At 46.0% G+C, this 16221-nt stretch overlaps 1 protein-coding gene across 1 annotated transcript in view; it reads right to left on the minus strand.

The window, feature by feature from the left end:
* Nucleotides 1-4596: 4596 nt before the first annotated feature.
* Nucleotides 4597-16221, minus strand: part of LOC140386628 (myosin regulatory light chain 2, ventricular/cardiac muscle isoform-like) — a 34202-nt gene continuing 22577 nt past the window's right edge. The window contains exons 5-7 of the mRNA XM_072469112.1: nt 11761-11839; nt 8803-8851; nt 4597-4937 (exon numbers count right to left, since the gene is read on the minus strand). Coding sequence (XP_072325213.1) covers nt 4833-4937; nt 8803-8851; nt 11761-11839 — 233 coding nt within the window. The 3' untranslated portion in view covers nt 4597-4832. The remainder of the gene's footprint in view (nt 4938-8802; nt 8852-11760; nt 11840-16221) is intronic.

Raw genomic sequence — 16221 nt, forward strand, 5'->3', positions numbered from 1 at the left:
GACTGCCACATCTGCGCAGAATGCAAGCCGCATTTTTTCAGGCCGGATGGAGCGCACCTGATTAAGGCTTCCCGCCCCTTTGAACGCCTCAGTCTCGATTTCAAAGGGCCCCTCCCCTCCACCGACCGCAACGCATATTTTCTTAATGTGGTGGACGAATACTCCCGCTTCCCTTTTGCCATTCCCTGTTCTGACATGACCGTGGCCACAGTCATTAAAGCCCTGAACAGCATCTTCACACTGTTCGGTTACCCCGCATACGTCCACAGCAACAGGGGGTCCTCTTTCATGAGTGACGAGCTGCGCCAGTTCCTGCTCAGCAAGGGCATAGCCTCAAGCAGGACGACCAGCTACAACCCCCGGGGGAACGGGCAAGTAGAGAGGGAGAACGGCACGGTCTGGAAGGCCGTCCTCCTGGCCCTATGGTCCAGGGACCTCCCAGTTTCACGGTGGCAGGAGGTCCTCCCGGACGCTCTCCACTCCATCCGGTCGTTATTATGTACGAGCACTAATCAGACGCCTCATGAGCGTCTCCTTGTTTTCCCTAGGAGGTCCTCCTCTGGAACGTCGCTGCCGACCTGGCTGGCGGCCCCAGGACCCATCCTGCTCCGAAAGCATGTGCGGGCACATAAGGCGGACCCGTTGGTCGAAAGGGTTCACCTCCTCCACGCGAACCCCCAGTACGCCTACGTGGAGTACCCCGACGGCCGACAGGACACGGTCTCCCTGCGGGATCTGGCGCCCGCCGGCAACACGCACACACCCCCGACACCATCAACCCAACCCCCCCCTTCCTGCCACCACCGCACCCCGTGACCGCCCCCTTCCCAGGAGGATCGGTTCTCCTCCCCTCAGCACCGACCAAGAATAAAGCCCAAGCTGAAACCGGAAGGCTCCTGGAGGCGACAACACCGGTACAAGCACCACCACCACCGGGGCCGAGGCGATCGACACGGACGACCAGACCACCCGACCGACTCGTGGCGTCGATCTAAAACTAAATATGGACTTTTCACAAGAACATTTTGCTTTTCTTTCCATACCCTCAGTAAATAGTTGCAACAGGACAAAATTGTACAATACTGTATTGCCTTGTGAATGTTTTTTTCCTCCCAGGACCAGCCCTGTAAACCCTTACCACCATACGAAGCATCACCCCGCCGGGTTCATTTTTGACAAGGGGTGAATGTGGTAGTATGTATTGGGGGTCATGTGGGACTGGAAGCCCTAATGTCATTGGCTGACAGATCCCGGGTCCTGGTTGGCCGTTGACCTCTAGCTCCGCCCTGAAGGCGGAGTATAAGAAGCCGGAGTCTTCCCCCGCAGGCCAGTTTACTATCGAGCTGCGGGGGAACAGACACGCTTAATAAAGCCTCGTCGACTTCACTCTATTCGTCTCACGGAGTCTTTGTGCGCTACACTTTTCTCCTAATTTTCCCTATTGATGAAGCCATATCTTCATGTAACAACCTGCTGCTTCACTTTCCATTTATGTTTTTACTTCCCGTTTTATTCCTTTTAGTATTACTGGGCCTATTCACTGAGCTCCCCTCATTCACTGTACCTTGTACTGTGGCCCTTTCTGATTTTTGACTATGGCTTCTCTGCCTTACACTTTCCCCCTTACTGCCTTTTGTTTCTGGTCCCCGTTTTACTCCCTTCCGACTTCCTGCATTGGTTCCCATCCCCCCTAATGCCACATTAGTTTAAACCCTCCCCAGCACTAGCAATACCCTCCCTAGGACATTGGTTCCAGTCCTGCCCAGGTGCAGACCGTCTGGTTTGTACTGGTCCCACCTCCCCCTGAACCGGTTCCAATGCCCCAGGAATTTGAATCCCTCCCTCTTGCACCATCTCTCAAGCCACGCATTCATCCTATCTATCCTGACATTCCTACTCTGACTAGCTCATGGCACTGGTAGCACTCCTGAGATTACTACCTTTGAGGTCCTACTTTTTAATTTAACTCCTAACTCCCTGAATTCAATTTACCTCATCCCATTTTTTACCTATATTGTTGGTGCCTATATGCATCACGACAGCTGACTGTTCACCCACCCCCCCCAACCTGGAATATCCTGCATCCGCTCCGAGACATCCTTGACCCTTGCACCAGGGAGGCAACATACCATCCTGGAGTCTCAATTGCATCCACAGATCCGCTTGTCTATCCCCCTTACGATTGAGTCTCTTATCACTATAGCCCTGCCATTCTTCATCCTGCCCTGCTGTGCAGCAGAGCCAGCCACGGTGCCATGAACCTGACTGCTGCTGCCTTCCCCTGGTGAGCCATCTCCCTGAACAGTATCTAAAGCGGTATACCTGTTTTGCAGGGAGATGACCGCAGGGGACACCTGCACTGCCTTCCTACTCTTGCTCTGTTTTTTGGTCACCCATTTTCTATCTCCCTCAGTAATTTTCACCTGAGGTGTGACCAGCTCAGCGAACGTGCTATCCACGATGTTCTCAGCATCGCGGATGCTCTAAAGTGAGTCCACCCGCAGATCCAGAGTCGTCAAGCGGTCTAACAGGAGCTGCAGCTGGGCACATTTCTCGCACGTGAAGGAATGGTGGAATTTAAACTCATATCTTTCGATCATCTGTTCAGAATCTGGATTACTGGTGCAGTAACATAACTGTGAGGTTTCCGTAACCTAGACTGCCTTTGGCACCAGTCCTCATTATAATCTTGGACCAAAAATGGACAAGAGAGTTGAATTCCAGAGACAAGGTGAGCGTGATATCAAGCAACCATACATTGGAATCACACCTGGCACAAAGGATGGTTGTGGTGGTTGGAGGCCAATTACCTCAGCCCTGAGACATCACTGCAAGAGTTCCTCAGGGTAGCGTCCTAGACCCCACCATCCTTATCTGCTTCATCAATAACCTTCATTCATCATAAGGTCAGAAGTAGAAATGTTCACTGATGATTGCACAATGTTTAGCAACATTCACAACTCTTCAGATACTGAAATGCTCTGTGCTCGCATGTAGTGCAACCTGGTTGATAAGTGGCAGGGACATTCATGGCACACAAGTGAAAGGCAATAACCATCTCCAACAAGAGGGAATCTAACCAACTCCCCTTGACATTCAACAGCATCATCATCGCTGAATCTCCCATTATCAACATCCTGGGTGTTACCATTGACCAGAAACTGAGCTGGATCAGCCATATAAATACTGTGACTACAAAAGCAGATCAGAGGCTGGAAATCCTGATCCAGTAACATAGAACATAGAAAATAAGCACAGAACAGGCCCTTTGGCCCACGATGTTGTGCCGAACTTTTGTCCTAGATGAAGAACAAATCAATCTACACCCCAGCATTCCACCATAATCCATGGACTTATCCAATAGCCGCTTGAAGGTCCCTAATGTTTCCGACTCAACTACTTCCACAGGCAGTGCATTCCATGCCCCCACTACTCTCTGGGTAAAGAACCTACCTCTGACATCCCCCTATATCTTCCACCATTCACCTTAAATTTATGTCCCCTTGTAATGGTTTGTTCCACTCAAGGAAAAAGTCTCTGACAGTCTACTCTATCTATTCCCCTGATCATCTTATAAACCTCTATCAAGTCGCCCCTCATCCTCCTCAGTTCTAATGAGAAAAGGCCTAGCACCCTCAACCTTTCCTCGTAAGACCTACTCTCCATTCCAGGCAACATCCTGGTAAATCTCCTTTGCACCTTTTCCAAAGCTTCCACATCCATCCTAAAATGAGGCGACCAGAACTGCACACAGTACTCCAAATGTGGCCTTACCAAGGTTTTGTACAGCTGCATCATCACCTCACAGCTCTTAAATTCAAACCCTCTGTTAATGAACGCTAGCACACCATAGGCCTTCTGCACAGCTCTATCCACTTGAGTGGCAACTTTCAAAGATCTATGAACATAGACCCCAAGATCTATCTGCTCCAATTTACCTCCTTATTCCCCAAAGCCTGTTCAGCATCAACAAGGCAAAGTCAGGAGTTTGATGCAATACTCCCCACTTGCCTGGAGGAGTGCAGCTCCAACAACACTCAAGAAGATCAACACCATCCAGAACAAACTTATTAAGAACACCCTCCATCAAGGGAAATTAGGGATGGGCAATAAATGGTGACCTTGTCAGTGACCCCAATTTCCCATGAATGATTAAAGTAAAAATCAGTCAAATAGTAAAATATGTAGCAACCTCTAGTTATGATCATTAGTTTTGTTTTATTAATTTCTAGGATGCGGGCATCGCTGGCTAGGTCAGTATTTATTGCTGATCCCTAATTGCCCTTGAGAAGGAGGCGAGGTTGCCTTCTTGAACCGTTGCAGCCCATGTTATGTAGGTACACCCACAGTGCTGTTAGGGAAGGAGTTCCAAGATTTTGATCTCGTGACAGTGAAGGAATGGCGGTATATTTTCAATTCAAGATGGTGAGTGACTTGGAGGGGAACTTCCAGGTGGTGCGGTTCCTATGTGTCTGGTGCCCTTGCCCTTGCCCTTCTAGATGTGGTGACAGGTTTGAATGGTGCTGCCTAAGGAACCTTGGTGAGTTCCTGCAGTGCACAGGTACAATGGTTAATGAGTTAATCATCACAATGATGCTCATGAAGAATATTTATTTACAGTTGAATGAAAGTCCTGATCAGGATATAATTACAACAAACATTTTACATAATCAGAATGGTTAACATCAAGTTAACATTTGAAGGTTTGAGAACATATTGGCAATGATTCCACAATTTACACGTGAAATGCATCTTTCCTGAACATTCCCATTGCCAGGCAGGAAGAATTACATCTGTCTCAATGGCAATCCTTATCCTGAGGATGAGTTTCCTCACTCCTGATCCTTGTCTTCACCATGTGTGATAACATAGCATAGGTTTTTATAGTCGAGATTCCCAGAAACATCAGGAGGGAAGGCAGTAAACATCTGCTCACACTGGAGGGAGAAAAAGCGAAAAATATTCACAATCGTCACAGACTCAGCCAAAGAACAAGAACAAAGAAAAATTACAGGCCAGGAACAGGCCCTTCGGCCTCCAACCTTCGCTGATCCAGATCCTCTATCTGAAACTGTCGCCTATTTTTTAAGGATCTTTATCCCTCTGCTCCCTGCCCATTCATGTATCTGTCTAGATACATCTTAAATGATGCTATCGTGCCCGCCTCTATCACCTTCGCAGGCAATGCATTCCAGGCACTCACCACCCTCTGCGTAAAGAACTTTCCACGTATATTTCCTTGAAACTTTACCCCTCTCACCTTGAACTCGTGACCCCTAGTAATTGGGTCCCCCACTCTGGGGAAATAGCTTCTTGCAATCCACCCTGTCTATAGCTCTCATGATTTTATAGACCTCAATGAGGTCCCCCCTCAACTTCCGTCTTTCTAATGAAAATAATCCTAATCTCTTCAACCTCTCTTCCTAGCTAGCAGCCTCCATACCAGGCAACATCCTGGTGAACCTCCTCTGCACCCTCTCCAAAGCATCCACATCCTTTTGGTAATGTGGCGACCAGAACTGTACGCAGTATTCCAAATGTGGCCGAACCAAAGTCTTATACAACTGTAACATGACCTGCCAATCTTGTACTCAATGCCCCTTCCGATGAAGGAAAGCATGCCGTATGCCTTCTTGACCACTATCGACCTGCGCAGCCACCTTCAGGGTACAATGGACCTGAACACCCAGATCTCTCTGTAAATCAATTTTCCCCAGGGCTTTTTCATTTACCGTATAGTTCGCTCTTGAATTGGATCTTCCAAAATGCATCACCTCGCATTTGCCCAGATTGAACTCCATCTGCCATTTCTCCGCCCAACTCTCCAATCTATCTATATTCTTCTGTATTCTCTGACAGTCCCCTTCACTATCTGCTACTCCACCAATCTTAGTGTCATCTGCAAACTTGCTAATCAGACCACCTCCAGATCATTTATGTATATCACAAACAACAGTGGTCCCAGCACGGATCGCTGTGGAACACCACTGGTCACAGTTCTCCATTTTGAGAAACTTCCTTCCACCACTACTCTCTGTCTCCTGTTGCTCAGCCAGTTCTTTATCCATCAAGCTAGTACACCCAGGACCCCATGAGACTTCACTTTCTCCATCAGCCTACCGTGGGGAACCTTATCAAACGCCTTACTGAAGTCCATGTATATGACAACTACAGCCCTTCCCTCATCAATCAACTTTGTCACTTCCTCAAAGAATTCTATTAAGTTGGTAAGACATGACCTTCCCTGCACAAAACCATGTTGCCCATCACTGATAAGCCCATTTTCTTCCAAATGGGAATAGATCCTGTCCCTCAGTATCTTCTCCAGCAGTTTCCCTACCACTGATGTCAGGCTCACCGGTCTATAATTACCTGGATTATCCTTGCTACCCTTCTTAAACAAGTGGACAACATTAGCAATTCTCCAGTCCTTCGGTATCTCACCCGTGTTCAAGGATGCTGCAAAGATATCTGTTAAAGCCCCAGCTATTTCCTCTCTCACTTCCCTCAGTAACCTGGGTTAGATCTCATCCGGACCTGGGGACTTGTCCACTTAATGCCTTTTAGAATACCCAACACATCCTCCCTCCTTTTGCCGACTTGACCTAGAGTAATCAAACATCTATCCCTAACCTCAACATCCGTCATGTCCCTCTCCTCGGTGAATACCGATGCAAAGTACTCGTTAAGAATCTCACCAATTTTCTCTGACTCCACGCATAACTTTCCTCCTTTGTCCTTGAGTGGGTCAACCCTTTCTCTAGTTATCCTCTTGCTCCTTATATTAGTTAGATGATTGAAATTTGAACATTCCAAGTCCGATGTGGCTTACAGTTAATTTCACCAGGTGGAGATTCACAATTGGAGCTTGTGTCATGAACTCGCTAATTCAGTGGTCATTGTCATTCTGCACATCAAATCAAGTTTTCTGTGGACAAATTCACTTGGTCTCATTCCCTCACTTCACTTTGTATCCCTGCAAGTTTTTATCCTCAAGTTCCCATCCAATTTCCTTTTGAAATCATTGATCATCTCCATTTCCGGCAACATTGGAGGCAGCCAATGACCATTGACCATTCCCTGCTTAATAAATCTCCCGCATACTCGTTCCTCAATCTCTTGCCCAATACAGTGTCCCTGAGTCTTGTACCATCAGCCAATGGGAAAACCTTTCTACGTCTACCATATCGAAACCTGTCAGAATCTCATACAGTTCCATTGCATTCACCCCAGGGAGAACAAGCCCAGCTTTTCCAACCTAAATTTCCTCATCCCAGAAACCAGGTAAACCCACTTTTTATTGCCCATCCCTAAATGACCTTGAGAAAGTGATGGTGAGCTGCCTTCCAGAATACAACCCAGTGGCTTGCGAGGCATTTCCACGTGCAGTTAAGAGTCTATCACTTTGCTGTAGGTTTTCACCCTCACATCCTTCCTAAAGTGTGGTGACCAGAATTGGACACAATACTCTAGGCATAGACTAACCAATGATGAGAGATGAGAGTAATTTCAATGCTGAGTATATTACTTTGAATAAATAATGGGGACGCTAGCCCTGGTCAACACCTTGTTCGAACCTGAGTGGTCTAGCAATGTTATCAAGCCTCCTGCCAGAATGGGGCACACCTGATATTAGGCAACAGCATCGCTGCTAAGGGAGACAGTGAGCTGGGGAGGCAAGATTGGGGACAGGCACCTGACTGGGGCAATGTCTGCTGATTTAGTAGTGGCTGTTACTGCCTGGAGTTTAAAGGTGGGTCACATTCTTCTTCCAACTCCACATTCAGTAACTTTCTTTTAAATTTACTTTTAGCTGGCAGCCTGTTCCGCTGGCTGGGCCAAACAGAAACCTGGTTTTCCTGAGTCGTGGTAGTGTCGACGGTCTTCAAGGGAACCCAACTTTCCAAAGAGGGCCTCGGACAGATTTTAGGCCCCTATTTCCAAAGGGTCCAACTCCCTACATCAGGCCTGGACCCTGAGTGGCATTGTTTTGATCGACACCAAGATGGCAAGAGACACATTTCCAACTCGCACTGTCCACGTGTCCACCATTTTGGAGCTTAGACATTCTGAAACTAGAGTGAGGAGCCATCAAATTTCCAGACCATTACTTTTCATCTCAAGAAAATTTCAGAATCATGAACTGACCCCAATTCTCCAATCTGACTCTCTTTCTGCATCAGGAGGAGGGTCTCGGGGATTCCTTGTAGAAGCTTTGTTCTTTGCTCTTATTTGAGCTTGATTTGTTATCAAATTGTGGTGAGGTGCCCTCATTGCCAAAGGGGGTTGTTGCTGCCAGTCACGACTCAGCGAATTTTAGAATGTTCATGGTTCTATTCAGGAATGGGGTTGTAACTGAATTATCTAATTTGATATAATATGCTTACAGCTCTCATTAAGCATTAGGTCCCGAGAAGAGACATGATTGCGTTGACTCAAATTCTGATGTAATTCCTGCTGGTGAGTAGGTGTTCAACACTCAGTGACCTCAGGAGATAATAATGTTGTGTTAATCACTACTGACATTTGCCTTTCCAATGACACTGCTGCATCTCTCACTGAATCACTCGGCAGGAATCAATTCACAGGAACCTTTCATTCTTTGGACCTGCGACTGAATAGCGGCAGGGAAACGGTCACAGAATTTGAAATGAAAAGACCCTGTTAGGAATTGTAAAATGTCAATAAATGAAGAAGCGCCTCATTGTAAACCTTGCTGTAAATTTTGAAAGTGTTGATGGTTTTGTACAATGACTAGTGCTATGCCCGAAAAACACCTGAATGATCACATTAAATCATTACCTCTTCTTCATTAAACCTATCAGCCTGGGTCGTCAGCATTTCCTTGATACTGAAACAGGCAGAAATAGTTTAGATGGACGGTTCAGGGTTGAGTGACACAGTCTACATTCCACAATTTAAAAAATGTCAAATAACAATAACGCATTATGGGCCAGGGTTTAGAAAACTCCAAAGTATATCATGGAATTCACCTGACCCACGACTTTTAATACATTTTGGTTATGGGGAGCACAAGGGTCCACTCTCCAGGTGTTATGCAACAAGAGACCCTCAGTATTTTTAAAACAAAACAATGTTTATTCTATGAATCCAGTTAACATTTTATAAACACACAGTAAACATCTTATCAACCACCAGCACACATAATGCGTACAATACTCTATAGGTAACCCCTCATACCTTTCCCAGCAACATCCATAAGTTAAACCCTTTTTTAACAAAGACAACAGGTTTAAATTCTCTATAGAAACAGGTATTACTTTGAAATCATCAAGTGATCTGGAGACATTCTTTAGACAGAGAGAGAGAGATATACAGCTCTCCAACTCTGAAAACAAAACAAAAAACAGAGCCACAAAGCAGCTTTACAGCTCAAAACGTAAGTAAAAAGACAGACAGACAGCCCAGCTCCACCCACACACTGACATCACTGCAGCTATTTGATAAACACCCATTTCTTAAAGGCACATCCACCTGACAAAAGAAACAAGACATCTGGAATATGTTCAAGAATACCAGATCACCAAAACTGTGCTTGAACGGATTTAGAAACTGGTTTTAAAGAGTTTATGACAATATTTAAAGTCCTGCACATGTATAACAACTAGTCCTTCCTGTTTATTTCCTTTATTCCCATTTTCTTTTGTTTTACTTTATTAGTTTTGGTCCGTGAATCAAATCAGAATGTGTTTTTAAGCAAAGGACTTTAAGGCATATGGGATGCTTGCCTTCATCAGCCAGGACATTGAGTATAAAAACTGGCAAGTTCATGCTGCAGTTGTAATAATAATCTTTATTGTCACAAGTAGGTTTACATTAACACTGCAATGAAGTTACTGTGAAAATCCCCTTGTCACCAAATTCCGGCGCCTGTTTGGGTACACAGAGGGAGAATTCAGAACGTCCAAATGATCGAACAGCACGTCTTTCGGGACTTGTAGGAGGAAATCGGAGCACCCGGAGGAAACCCACGCAGGCACGGGGAGAACGTGCAGACATGCACAGGCAGTGACCCAAGCCAGGAATCGAACCTGGTGCTGTGAAGCAACAGTGCTAACCACTGTGCTACCGTGCTGCCCAGTATAGAACCTTAGTTAGGCCAGACTTGGAATATAGTGTTCAATTCTGGTCGCCACACTACCAGAAGGATGTGGAGGCTTTGGAGAGGATACAGAAGAGGTTTACCAGGATGTTGCCTGGTATGGAGGGCATTAGCTATGAGGAGAGTTTGGATAAACTTGGTTTGTTCTCACTGAAATGATGGAGGTTGAGGGGCAACCTGACAGAAGTATACAAAATTACGAGGGGCATGGACAGGATGGATAGCCAGAAGCTTTTTCTTCAGGTGGAAGAGTCAATTACTAGGGGACATAAGTTTAAGGTGTGAGGGGCAAGGTTTAGAGGAGATGTGCGAGGGAAGTTTCTTACACAAAGGGTAGTGGGTGCCTGGAACTTGCTGCCAGAGGAGGTGATGGAAGCTGGGACGATAATCACGTTTAAGGACATCTTGACAAATACACAAATAGAGGGATACGGACCACGGAAGTGTAGAAGGTTTTAGGTTAGACGGGCAACATGGTCGATGCAGGCTTGGAAGGCTGAATGGCCTGTTTCTGTGCTGTATTTTTCTTTGTTCTTTGACTCAAGTGAAGCAGCCTGCTAGTCAGGGCAATGTGTTCCAGGTTTTGTATTTTGAAGAGGAGAAACAGATTCATCGACACCGAGTGACTCTTCGGGACCGGTTTGGGAGGATGTTGGTTCAGTTGGTTGGCTGGCAACTTGGCAACTAGTGAGTTCTCCAGGGATGTGTTCTGCCTGACAACAGTCAGTGATTGGTTCCTGTGTGATGCTTTCTAAGAGAGAGAGAGCTTGGCAGAAGTGTTTAGATCTTGGAAGGAGAAGGAACTCCCTCTCTTGCTGGAAGAATGGCTTTATTGTTCTAAAACCAATGAGTGCCTGGCACATCTTTGCTGTAAGCTTGAAATGAGCTCAAATCTATGGCTGAGGGCATCAAGAGCATTGGCCGAGTGCGGACGTACCTTAGCAGTCACATGTCACAGACAAAAAGGCAGTGAGAGACATGACCGAGACAGTGAGGAACATGTCTCACTAGTTGAGGGACATGTCCCAGTCTCAATGCTTCATGGCTGAGGGCATCAAGACCATGGCTTAGACAAGAGCATGCCTCCAGGGCTGGCAGCACCTGGCAGCTTTGGACCCTCCAAAGCCCATTCCAGCCTCACCTCTATCCCATGGAGTAGCCCAGCGAGCACACTAAGGGAGGAGGAAGTGATGCGGCCCATGCCAGTGCCTCCCACAGGGGTAGACCATGTAAAATAAGAAAGTTAAATAACACAGAGTTGACACGGGTGTAGCACATAGGTGATAGTTAGGGGTTGGGGCACAACACTGTACATAGTTACCATTAAACACTTTTGCACCAACACTCCAACCTGCCTCTAACTTTTTTCTGACAGGTGTTAGGGATGACTCAGAAGGATGTGCGGGGCCTCACAGAGGAACAAAGAATTCCATAGAAGAGAGGATTACAATGAGGAATAAGGATATTCATAGAGGAACAGTGGACCTCATGAGGACCCCATGCAGAGATACTCTGTTTACAACCAAAGACTATGTTAAATATTAATATTTTGAAGACTTTGATTATATGGTGTGGATAATGTCCTCTGCGTAAATCTACAACAAGCAGAAAGAACAGAAAGTTTGTTTCATACTTACTAATCTGCTTTGATATATCCATTTGCATCTGGGTCAAAAATCTTGAAAGAATTTAGAATAGTTTCTTCAGGGTCAGCACCTGAAGAAAATCATAGGATCATTCACCATTAAATTTGGATTTCAGCGTACTGAATGCTGTGCTCGTTATTAATTTTTGTCTCAAATTTGAATATTCTTTTCACACTCCCCTCTACATGAGATAATTCTAAATGTTTATAGTGGGGTGTCAAGATGCTGAAACCAAATTGAGAGAATTAGGGGAGGCTGTTACGATACCCTGGGCGAGTGTGTGGTCAATTCCAGCCCCACAAGCCTTGGAGTCCCAACACAAGTGAATTAACCAATAATTTGTATTATATTTGCAGAATCTTTGGCCTCTTGACTGCTCAATAAGTTACATCCACCAGGTTTATGAGTTGAACAAAATAACTGTTTATTTATACCAGAAAGAAAGTTGAAATATTCAATAATCATAACAGAATAACGGCCAGCTGAGTATCGCCACCTTTTATCGTCTCACCATTTACCCAAACACACACAAGACAGGCAGACACAGAGGGAAGGAGAGGGCTAAAATAGTAGGAATTAAAATGAAATGAAAGATGAGTGTCCTTGATCCGGTGCTGAGGTTGCTTCCGCAGGCTGTCCTCTCAGAATACTTGGGAATCAAAGCCACCGGTGTATGGTGAGAGATAATGTTTTGGCAGGAGCTTTTAACCAGTACTCCTGGACAATAGGTTTTCCTCTGGAGAGAAATTTTAACTTACCAGCCTGGGCCTTCACTCAAAGGAACAGCCTCAGGCCTGTTTAAGCCTTACTTATTTCCAACTCCAACAGAATGACCAACAGCCTGACTGAGATATGAACAGAGTTCCCCACATGAGATTTTAAAAGAATTTTTAATCAACTGAAGCTGCCATCAGCAGGTGGCCAGACTGGATTTCCCTGCAGTTCAGTTTGGCTGTGGAGAGAGTAATAGAACATAGAACATAGAACAATACAGCGCAGTACAGGCCCTTCGGCCCACGATGTTGCACCGAAACAAAAGCCATCTAACCTACACTATGCCATTATCATCCATATGTTTATCCAATAAACTTTTAAATGCCCTCAATGTTGGCGAGTTCACTACTGTAGCAGGTAGGGCATTCCACGGCCTCACTACTCTTTGCGTAAAGATCTTTACTTTGGATCTTCAGAAAGAATCCAAATAGATGAGAGAGAGCAGATCTGTGACCCTCCAGTTTCTGACAAAAACAAAAGTAAGAACAAAGAACAAAGAAAATTACAGCACAGGAACAGGCCCTTCGGCCCTCCCAGCCGGCGCCGATCCAGATCCTTTATCTAAACCTGTCTTCTATTTTCCAAGGATCTACTTCCCTCTGTTCCCCGCCCGTTCATATATCTGTTTAGATGCATCTTAAATGATGCTATCGTGCCCGCCTCTACCACCTCCGCTGGCAAACGTTCCAGGCACCCACCACCCTCTGCGTAAAACACTTTCCACGCACATCACCCTTAAACTTTCCCGCTCTCACCTTGAAATCCTGACCCCTTGTAATTAACACCCCCACTCTTGGAAAAAGCTTGTTGCTATCCACCCTGTCCATACCTCTCATAATTTTGTAGACCTCAGTCAGGTCCCCCCTCAACCTCCGTCTTTCCAACGAAACTAATCCTAATCTACTCAACCTTTCTTCATAGCTAGCACCCTCCATACCAGGCAACATCCTGGTGAACCTCCTCTGCACCCTCTCTAAAGCATCCACATCCTTCTGGTAATGTGGCGACCAGAACTGCAGGCAGTATTCCAAATGCGGCCTAACCAAAGTCCTATACAATAGAACATAGAACATAGAAAAATACAGCACAGAACAGGCCCTTTGGCCCAAGATGTTGTGCCGAACCGTTGTCCTAGACTAATCATAGATTATCATTGAATTTACAGTGCAGAAGGAGGCCATTCGGCCCATTGAGTCTGCACCAGCTCTTGGAAAGAGCCCCCTACCCAAAGTCAACACCTCCACCCAACACTAAGGGCAATTTTGGACACTAAGGGCAATTTATCATGGCCAATCCACCTAACCTGCACATCTTTAGACTGTGGGAGGAAACCGGAGCACCCGGAGGAAACCCACGCAGAAACGGGGAGGATGTGCAGACTCCGCACAGACAGTGACCCAAGCCGGAATCGAACCTGGGACCCTGGAGCTGTGAAGCAATTGCGCTATCCACAATGCTACCGTGCTGCCCTTAAGAAAAAATAAATCTACACTATATCATTTTACCGTAATCCATGTACCTATCTTGAAGGTCCCTAATGTTTCCGACTCAACTACTTCCACAGGCAGTGCATTCCATGCCCCCACTACTCTCTGGGTAAAGAACCTACCTCTGACATCCCCCCTATATCTTCCACCATTCACCTTAAATTTATGTCCTCTTGTAATGCTTTGTTCCACCCAGGGAAGAAGTCTCTGACTGTCTACTCTATCTATTCCCCTGATCATCATATAAACCTCTATCAAGTCACCCCTCATCCTTCTCCGTTCTAATGAGAAAAGGCCTAGCACCCTCAACCTTTCCTCGTAAGACCTACTCTCCATTCCAGGCAACATTCTGGTAAATCTCCTTTGCACCTTTTCCAAACCTTCCACATCCTTCCTAAAATGAGGCGACCAGAAAAATAGAAAATAGAAAATACAGCACAGAACAGGTGCTTCGGCCCACGATGTTGTGCCGAACCTTTGTCCTAGATTAATCATAGATTATCATTGAATTTACAGTGCAGAAGGAGGCCATTCGGCCCCCTGAGTCTGCACCGGCTCTTGGAATGAGCAACATACACAAACTTAACAACTCCACCCAACACCAAGGGCAATTTTGGACACTAAGGGCAATTTATCATGGCCAATCCACCTACCCTGCACATCTTTAGACTGTGGGAGGAAACCGGAGCACCCGGAGGAAACCCACGCAGACACGGGGAGGACGTGCAGACTCCGCACAGACAGTGACCCAAGCCGGAATCGAACCTGGGACACTGGAGCTGTGAAGCAATTGTGCTATCCACAATGCTACCGTGCTGCCCTTAAGAACAAATAAATCTACACTATATCATTTTACCGTAATCCATGTACCTATCCAATAGCTGCTTGAAGGTCCCTAATGTTTCCGACTCAACTACTTCCACAGGCAGTGCATTCCATGCCCCCACTACCCTCTGGGAAAAGAACCTACCTCTGATATCCCTCCTATATCTTCCACCTTTCACCTTAAATTTATGTCCCCTTGTAATGGTTTGTTCCACCCGGGGAAAAAGTCTCTGACTGTCTACTCTATCTATTCCCCTGATCATCTTATAAACCTCTATCAAGTCGCCCCTCATCCTTCTCCGTTCTAATGAGAAAAGGCCTAGCACCCTCAACCTTTCCTTGTAAGACCTACTCTCTATTCCAGGTAACATCCTGGTAAATCTTCTTTGCACCTTTTCCAAAGCTTCCACATCCTTCCTAAAATGAGGTGACCAAAGTTTTGTACAGCTGCATCATCACCTCACGGCTCTTAAATTCAATCCCTCTGTTAATGAACGCGAGCACACCATAGACCTTCTTCACAGCTCTATCCACTTGAGTGGCAACTTTCAAAGATGTATGAACATAGACCCCAAGATCTCTCTGCTCCTCCACATTGCCAAGAACTCTACCGTTAACCCTGTATTCCGCATTCATATTTGTCCTTCCAAAATGGACAACCTCACACTTTTCAGGGTTAAACTCCATCTGCCACTTCTCAGCCCAGCTCTGCATCCTATCTATGTCTCTTTGCAGCCGACAACAGCCCTCCTTACTATCCACAACTCCACCAATCTTCGTATCGTCTGCAAATTTACTGACCCACCCTTCAACTCCCTCATCCAAGTCATTAATGAAAATCACAAACAGCAGAGGACCCAGAACTGATCCCTGCGGTACGCCACTGGTAACTGGGATCCAGGCTGAATATTTGCCATCCACCACCACTCTCTGACTTCTATCGGTTAGCCAGTTCGTTATCCAACTGGCCAAGTTTCCCACTATCCCATGCCTCCTTACTTTCTGCAGAAGCTTACCATGGGGAACCTTACCAAATGCCTTACTAAAATCCATGTACACTACATACACTGCTTTACCTTCATCCACATGCTTGGTCACCTCCTCAAAGAATTCAATAAGAATTGTAAGGCAAGACCTACCCCTCACAAATCCGTGCTGACTATCCCTAATCAAGCAGTGTCTTTCCAGATGGTCAGAAATCCTATCCTTCAGTACCCTTTCCATTACTTTGCCTACCACCGAAGTAAGACTAACTGGCCTGTAATTCCCAGGGTTATCCCTAGTCCCTTTTTTGAACAGGGGCACGACATTCGCCACTCTCCAATCCCCTGGTACCACCCCTATTGACAGTGAGGACGAAACGATC

This window comes from Scyliorhinus torazame, chromosome 12 (genome assembly GCF_047496885.1).
Source record: "Scyliorhinus torazame isolate Kashiwa2021f chromosome 12, sScyTor2.1, whole genome shotgun sequence".
Lineage (NCBI taxonomy): Eukaryota > Metazoa > Chordata > Chondrichthyes > Carcharhiniformes > Scyliorhinidae > Scyliorhinus > Scyliorhinus torazame.